At 39.5% G+C, this 8,870-nt stretch overlaps 1 protein-coding gene across 1 annotated transcript in view; it reads right to left on the bottom strand.

Annotated features, from left to right (window-relative positions):
• Nucleotides 1–8,870, bottom strand: part of LOC107690595 (E3 ubiquitin-protein ligase rnf213-alpha-like) — an 86,437-nt gene that overhangs the window by 67,283 nt on the left and 10,284 nt on the right. Inside the window, 2 exon segments of the mRNA XM_016488966.1 lie at nt 2,440–2,699; nt 4,276–4,565. Coding sequence (XP_016344452.1) covers nt 2,440–2,699; nt 4,276–4,565 — 550 coding nt within the window.

Raw genomic sequence — 8,870 nt, 5'->3', positions numbered from 1 at the left:
AAACTGCATAAACACATTGCATTACACCAAATACACAACATAATGTTCTTTTTAGCAACGTCATATGACTCCTTTAAATTCCTCACTAATTACTTGGCTGTAATTTGTGTTGCCAAGTGTTTCATCTATATAATAATAATAATAATAATATGCTAATTAGTATTGTCACCTACGTTATGGCAGTAGTATGCGGTGTTCTTCGTGTCAATAGCTCTGTCTGTCTGGATTGAAGAAATTATCAACATCTTCAATTAAAAAATCAGATCAGAAAAATCAGTCTCTTGCCCCCTCAAGGCGTTTCAGAAGATGCTAGGTCTTATGACCTCCGCGTCTCTAGTACTACAGCTGGGCCTGCTCCGAATGCGGCACTTTCAGTACTGGCTGAAACTGCTAGTTCCGTCCCACGCCTGGCGTTGCGGACGCCTTCATATCAAGGTGAACCAGGCCTATGTGGCAGCTCTGGCCCCTTGGAAAGACTCTCATTGGATGGAACTGGGTGTGACCCTGGGAGTGGTCTGCTGAAGGAAGGGAGTTCTTTGGCAAGGCAGAGGTCAACCTCTTTGCCTCAAAAGACAACTCTCATTGCCCAACTTTTTTTTTCGAAGAACACGGACGCGTTGGCCCAACTCCCCTGAGGCCTCCTCTCTCAGGCGAACAGAACGATTTGGCACCCCCAGCCTGAGCTGTGGGCCCTGCACGTCTGGCCTCTCGATGGGAACCTGAGGATTTTCCAGAGAGTGTTTTAAATACAATATCTCAGGCTAGAGCACCGTCCACGAGACGCCTCTATGCCCTTAAAAGGTCGGTCTTCTCCACCTGGTGCACGACCCGCAGCGAAGACCCAGCTTAATGCGACATATCTCTGATATTGTCCTTCCTGCAAGAGCTGTTGGACAAGGGCCATTCCTCTTCCACACTCAAGGTCTATGTAGCAGCTATAGCAGCCTATCACGCTCCTATAGCAGGCCAATCGGTGGGCAGGAACAACCTGGTTGTTCGCTTTTTGAAGGGGTCTAGGAGGCTTATCCCGCCTCGCCCCGCCACAGTCCCTACATGGGATTTGTTCATGATGCTGAGGGCTCTAAGGAGCCCTCCCTTTGAGCCAGCTACAATCCATTGACCTTTGTCCCCTGATGCTAAAAACCATTCTGCTACTGGCGTTAGCATCGGTAAAGCGGATGGAAGTTCTACAGGCGCTCTCTGTGAGCCCCTCTTGCCTGGAATTCGGGCCCAATGATTCTAAGGTCGTCCTGAAACAAAGGCTCGGGTACATACCTATGGTGCTCTCCACTCAGTTCAGAGCACAGGTGAGCATGTCGTGCTGTGTGAAGTACAGACTGAACTGATTGTCAACACATCCCATCGCTGTATGGCCAGATGAGACGCAAACTACGTTTTCTCGACTGGATAACCAGTCTCGCTAGTAAAGTTTTGATGGATGAAGACTGCAATCAAGGTACAGACAATTGCGGTGGAGTACAGGAGTCGTACAGCAAGCACGCGTGAGTCCGTTAAAATAATGCGTGTATAAGTGCTCTTGACGCACTGATCGCACATCGTATTTATGCACAGGTACAAACATTTCTGTACATTCACGTTGTTTCCACACACATTCACGATAATGTTTTGATTTGTCTTGTGTTTAGTTATTCTGAATGGATCCGTGTACTGTAGTAGATATATGCAGTCAGCAGGCAGTTGGTCTAGGTTTTTTTTTGGCATCTCCATGTGGTCCTGCTCGGTATCGCACCTTGACTTCTCTAAAATGTAAAAAAGCTCTTTGCTGTTGCACTGTACATATACTATACAATTCTGATCTTTTTTTTTAGCATGTTGTTTCTTTCATATGTGCTTATATGGGCTCCTTATATCATTTGGTTATTTGGTGTCCTTTTGGAGTTTCTAAGTGTCCTTTTTTGAAAAGACATCTAAATTTCTCTTGAAAAAATCTTGCAGAAAATACAGATTTTTGAGAATCAACCTTCAATCTTTTGGTTTACTTTGCTGGATATAGCAAATGATGACAAAATAAACATTTGAAACAAGATAAATGATCTATGCTTAATTTCATGACGTGTGCGATTAATCATGATTAATCACAGAAAAAAGGGTGTGATTAAAAATGTTAATCTATTGACAGCCCTACTTTACATGCTTTGGTGGCCGGACCAGAGGGTTTCGTCACCAAGCAGAGACTCTTCAAATGGCTAGTTGACGCTATTGCACTAGCTTACTCCTCTTTGGGCCTACACTGCCCCATGGGAGTAAGAGCCCATTCGACTAGAGGCATGGCCTCATCTTGGGCTTGGTCTAGCGGTGTGTCCATTGCAGAAATCTGTGCGGCAGCCGGCTGGACCTCGCTGTCCACATTTGCCAGGATCTATAATCTGGACGTCCCAACTTTACAGGCCCATGTATAAGTGAAATAACTGTACTCACTTTTTTATCACTGAGAATGATTCCATTATGTCAGCCCAGAAAGACAGGAACTCATCCTTAGGTAATTTCGGCAGGCAAAGGGCAGTGCAGAGACGAGAAAGAATCCCGTTGTCTAATTCTAGATGATACTGTTTCCACACATAGAGCATAATAAGAGCAGCCTTCAGTGGCTCCTTGATGAAAGTACTCCTTTCTTTGCTGTCTTTCTGTAACTCTGGAGTCACCTGCTGAAGCATGAACTGCTTCAGAAGCTTGCTCACCTGACAAATGAAAATGAGACTATATGTTAAATTTCATGTTGACATTTGCATTTGAGTGCATCTTAAAGGCATAGTTCACCAAAAAGTGAAAGCTTTGTTATAAGTGGTTTATTCCAAACTCATACCGTATGACCTCCTTTCTTCAGTGTAACACAAAATGACTAATATTGATGAAGTACATAATATTTTACACAGGTTTCTGCAGTTTTTAAAAATTAGACCTTTTTTAAGACCTGCACTAAATAAATAAATAAATCCTGTATGTCCATACAGAACAAACCCATACAATTTCAAAATAAATCATGTATCCCAGATACTTTTACTTAATTAAATAGGCTGGGGCACACATTTAACTGCCAAACAGGGCAACCGCTAATTTAAAATACTCAAGACAGGTTTATTCAATATATACACATACACTGAAATTTCTTTATTCCAACAATTCTAGTGTCAACTATATATTGAATGTTTTAAATAATGTTCTTAGTCTTTCCTTCCTGAGCCGGGATGGCCTAGAGAAAAGCCTTAAAAGTTTACATTTAATTAGTGTCCAGATACAGTTTGTGTAACCAAAATAGCAACAATATCCAAAAACAAAAAACAAAATAAAACAAAAAAAGAAAAGCAGAATGTGGGACTTTTAATTATAAACAACCCCAAAATATACCAGAACTCTTATTTTGAACCATCTATGCTTTACTACTTCCAGCTGCTCATTCAAAATATGAGTGAGAGAAATCTACAACATATTACAATATAAAATCCATAAAGTAAACATTAACATAGCAGTAGATCATAAGCAATCATTTGTCATTAATGTATTCAATGATTGCAAACTGCTCTGAAACAACAAGCCTGTAGACGCAGAAGTGCTGTTTTTACTTTGAAATGTGCAGCACTCACGTTTGTTTAAAGCTGCAGTCCGTAACTTTTTTGTGTTCAAAATTTACAAAATTTATATAATAAGCGAGTACACCATGAATCCATTTTCCAAACCGTGTTTTTGGCTTGTCCTGAATCACTACGGTACACCTATAATAAGTGTTTATATTCGGACTATTTAGACTGGTTCGGGTAGGTACCGCTGCGGAGTAGCCCAGTACCTGCGTGATTCGCCATAGACATAAACAGAGAGAAGAAGCTACAATGTTCTTCCGCAAGACGCATGCAGTTCTGTTTATTAACCGCTAGAGCGCCAAAAGTTATGGACTGCAGCTTTAAATTCACTTATAACCTTTTGATATTTAATAATCACACTAGGCCATATCGTAATTTCTGGTTTTTAGTCCCCGAATTTAGGACCCCTTAAAATGATAATTAAGAGTTTTAAAGGACCCGCAGAAACCTCTTTATGCATTTTTGTCTTTTCTGAAGCTTGAAAACCCCAGTCCCCATTATGGAAAACAGCATTCTGCATATTCTGCAGTATTGCTTCATTTGTGCTCCATGGAAGACAGTCATACAATTTTGGAATGACGTGAGTACAGCAATAATTACGATTTTCATTCTTGGGTGAACAAATGTTATCATGTATGAATGTGTTCAGTATATGCTGAGATCCAAATGGTTTACTCACATCTTTTTCATCGTAATTGAGTGAGTACCACTTCATTTCTGTCTTTTCAAATACAAAAGGGTTTCCATAAACTTCATAAAATTGTCGCAGCTGACTAAAGAAGCTGTAGAGGTTAATTTTGCCCCAGTTTCTCAGGAGGTCAAAAATAGTTTCCAGCATGACTATACCAGCGATTTCTCTCCCCTGAATTACATCTTTCCTCTGATCAGGCCAAAAAGCATCTTTGAGCCGTTTCAACATATTCTTAGAAGGTTCTACACAGATGATATCGTCATACTGATGCCATTCTCCTGCAATATACCAAAAGAACAAATTAAGTCTGTTAACACACACACATACAGCGTCTTCACAACATGGCGGCGGCGATGCCAGCAATAATAAAGTTACACCTTTTTCTTTACATGAACATTTGGGCGGCGTTATGCAAATCTTCCCACATCGTGACGTAGACATGTGGGGGCGTGTTTAAACGAGGCGTTTTAGGAGGGCGTGGACCAGTCTTAAAGGAACACTCCACTATTTTGGAAAATAGGCTCATTTTCCAACTCCCCTAGAGTTAAACAGTTGAATTTTACCATTTTCGAATCCATTCAGCCGATCGCCGGGTCTGGCGGTAGCACTTTTAGCTGTAGCTTAGCATAGATCATTGAATCTGATTAGACCGTTAGCATCTCGCTACACACCACACACACACACACACACATACATATACATATATATATTAGGGCTGGTAAGCGATTACAATTTTTTATCTAATTAATTACACGATGTGGCGATTAATTAATCTAATTAATTTTTAGAGTCATTGTTGTGTAAAACATCAAACAGACATTACAAAAAGTAGCTTCAGCAATAAATATTTTGTTTGATAACATTTATTACATATACTCTTTTAGACCATGAGGGCGAGTATGATGACACATTTGTCAGTTTTGGGTGGGTGAACTATACCTTTAATACTTTATTTTATTAATTTTATTATTATTACTATGGAAATATGAAATTATTTATTTAATGAAATGATACTCTAAATAATAAACTAAAACTGCCAGTAGGTGGTGGTAAATGTCTTAATGATTAAGTCATCGAGTCATTTATTCATTCGATTCATTCAAAGAGCTGATTCATTCAGGAGTGAAGTAAATGGTTCTTTATGAATGGTCCATTGAATCATTAGGCTTGTTCAACTTGAAGCGGATCACCATCAGACCGATCGGTGTGTGACATCAAAGTATCGCATGAGCTATAGAGAGCAGATGGCTCCTTATGCTTTTGATTCGCTCTCGCGGTATTTTTATGTCATAAACCGATCGGTCTGTACAGCGCCACTTCAAATCCAACGCGCCTATGGCCAATGGTTCAACTCATGTGATATTGCACTTAGCCTATTGCTTGTGTGAAATTGCTTCACTATATGCAGGGGCAGCTCTACGTGGTGGCCAGGGGTGGCACCGCCCCTCCTAAATTTAGCTGGCCAACCCAGGTGCCCCCCCCTACCAGTTATCTTGCGATAGGCTTGTTTTTTAGTATTTATAACTGCATCTGGCAGGGGCGGATCCTGGCATGTGTAGGCAGCTGCCTATGGACGCCTTCTTCTCTTCTTTATACTTGATTTTAGCCAGTTTCTATAGCGTGATCTTAATGACAAATGTCGAGAGCATAATGTTATGCGATCCATGTAATGCACGAGCACGAATCTCCACTCACAAGAGGATTTCCTTCACTCACACAAAACTGGACATGCGCTTTTAAATATACATTGTTCTTTTATGAATTGGCTCTGCTCTTGCTCAGATATTACGTGTACGCTCAAACATTGTCCTCGCATCACTGAAGACCAGAGGAGCTGTTTTTTTCTAATTCAGATGAATAGTAGGCTTTTCTCACTAAATGGAAGCAAGCTGATTAAAGTCAGCCTTCTCAAGTTATGTATTATCATTTAATACTTATTTTAGTTAAGTGCTTAAATTGTAAATACGTATTTATTAAATTATTTAGTGCATTTGTATTTTGTTGTTTTTGTATATAGTTATGCAAAAAAAGAGCAGGGCCGATGCTGGCCAAATGGGTGCCCCAAGCAGAATTGTATTGTTGTGCCCCCTCCCCAAAATATTATGGAAGTTAAAAATTAAAAAAAAAAAAAAACACCTACTATAGGGGTCAAAATAGAACTTTAATAAAATATAAAAGTAAATAACTAACTTGTAATTAAATTGTATTATTTACAAATTACAATTGTAGCTAGACAGTCACCTATGGCTATGATTTTAATAATACAGTTGTCTGATTGATTTTATGGTCTCAAGCGTTCAGAAATCACGCAAAAGAAAATTAAGCAGTTTTACTTCGATAAAACCAAGGATTAGTGTTTGTAAGGGTTGTCCACATTTTTGTTGAAGAAATTATAGAGGCTAGCATTTCTATTGCAAAAAGGTGGCCAAAAATTAAAGATTAAGTGGATATTTGAATTAAATGTTTGGTCAATATTAAACAAGGAATTGATCATCCTGTAAGTGTTACAACAGCAATTACCAGGTCTTTGGTAATTGTAATAATATGTAATATACATAAATTGTTTATTTTGTATTACATTATGTATTTTAACAGTGTTATTCAATGAAACCATACGATTATTATTAATTAACCAATCATTATTGCCTCATTGTTTTTATATAATGCATTTTATGTCATTTTAAAGGTTGTTGTTCGCTTGGGTCTGGTTTTATTACCACTATTATATACGTATATTAAAAGTATTATCTGAATACTTCGTAAATTATTATTTGAAGCGATTTGAAGTATCAAACCCATGGTTAATTTGTGGTTACCATTGCTACAAGAACCATGTTTTTTTTTTATGCGTAGTAAAATTATGGTTAATTTTCGTAAGGGAACATGGGGTTACACTTTACTTGAAGGGGTGTGCATAAGACTGATTTTCGTAGTAAAATTATCATTCATTTTCGTAAGGGAACATGGAAACTCTGAGAGAATATTAAGGCAGATGCGGCGGTGATATTATTACCGACATTAAAACACATTATTAACGTTAACATCCAAAAAAGTTTCACAGGATTATGAACGTACCTAAAAGTGATGAACGGGCTTCATCTTGGGCTTTTTTTCTTTTTATTATCTCGGCGCCGGACTACTGATGTCTTTTCCCGGGCATAGTTGTCCATCAGTTATGATCATTTGCAGTCAGCCGCAAACATGAGGTGAGAGCTGGCGCGGCGTGGATGTGGGAATGGCGCGTCACTTGTGCTTCGCCTGTCTACTGTGTTCACCATAAAACGCTTTTTTTTTTTTTTATTATGTATATATGTTCATGTTTATACTTTTATTTACGTATGTATATGTTAATATTAATATAGAATGAAGGTTTTTTTTTTTTTTGAGCAACTGGGATGGTGCCCCCCTGGGAGTTGGTGCCCTATGCAAACTGCGTACTCTGCGTATAGGGAGCGGCGTTACTGTAAAAGAGTATCAACCAGAAGGTTCCAGAAATAATCAATGAGGGTGCTTCTGAAATTAGTGAGGGTGCTCTAGTTAATGCACATTTTCACATATTTTGTCCCGTCTATTGCTATGGTTATCACTATGCCAATCACTGCTACTTCGAAAGGCAATCCCGCATAAATATGCGGATGTCATTCCCGAAACTTTGCAAAGTGTGTGGGGCCGAAAAAAAGGTTCTACATTTTAAATGGATTATAAGACTAGAAAACTCGCAAAGAGCGCTCTTTATAACCACTAAAAAGCTGTCACTCTTTGTTCATCGCGATCTCACAAAGTTCTGTTATGACCAAAGAATCTCACACTGCACAGTTAATAAATTATTAACAGCGTGTATTCACTGTATGTAGGCGCGGATTAAAGGGGTCATATGATGTTGCTAAAAAGAACATTATTTTGATGAATAATGAAATGTGTTTATGCGGTTTAAGGTTCAAAAATCACATTTTCCACATACCGTCGTACATTGTTGTTTCTCCTCTATGCCCCGCCTTTCTGAAACATGTCGATTTTTACAAAGCTCATCGGTCTGAAAAGCGAGGTGTGCTCTGATTGGCCAGCTATCCAGTGCTTTGTGATTGGCCGAATACCTCAAGCGTGTGACGGAAATGTTACGTTCCTTACCATATTGTGATGCCCTATCCGGCCGGAGCGACATTTGTGATCGAAGAAACGACAAACTACAAACGCTACTCTACACTGCTCAAAACTCGCGTTTGAATCGTCAGTGGCAAGTTCTTTAAATATAAAAAACGTACTTACACTCTGTGAGTCAGAACAGCCGACATTGTAGTCTACTCTACCAGGATCAGGAAACAGTACTCCATAAAATGCGCTGGACACATCGGAATATTTGGGTTGAACTGTTCTGGAACAGTGTTGTAAATACAACTTAACCACTGATTTCTAGTCGTGTCCTCTTTTGGAAGGCCAAACAAAGTAGTTTCGCTTTCACAACGAAACAGCGTAACACACAGCGGGCTAGAGTTAGTGGAGGTTGGAGGCCTAGAGTGAGCAGAGGCCGGCGGCCTAGAGTGAGCGGCGGCGGGCGGGCTTGCGGCAACCACATGTGACGACCC

Source organism: Sinocyclocheilus anshuiensis, unplaced genomic scaffold, assembly GCF_001515605.1.
Source record: "Sinocyclocheilus anshuiensis isolate Anshui unplaced genomic scaffold, SAMN03320099.WGS_v1.1 scaffold2905, whole genome shotgun sequence".
In the NCBI taxonomy this organism is placed as follows: Eukaryota; Metazoa; Chordata; class Actinopteri; order Cypriniformes; family Cyprinidae; genus Sinocyclocheilus; species Sinocyclocheilus anshuiensis.
The sequence above is the reverse complement of the archived record's forward strand: the minus strand, read 5'-3'. Positions and strand labels throughout refer to the sequence as shown.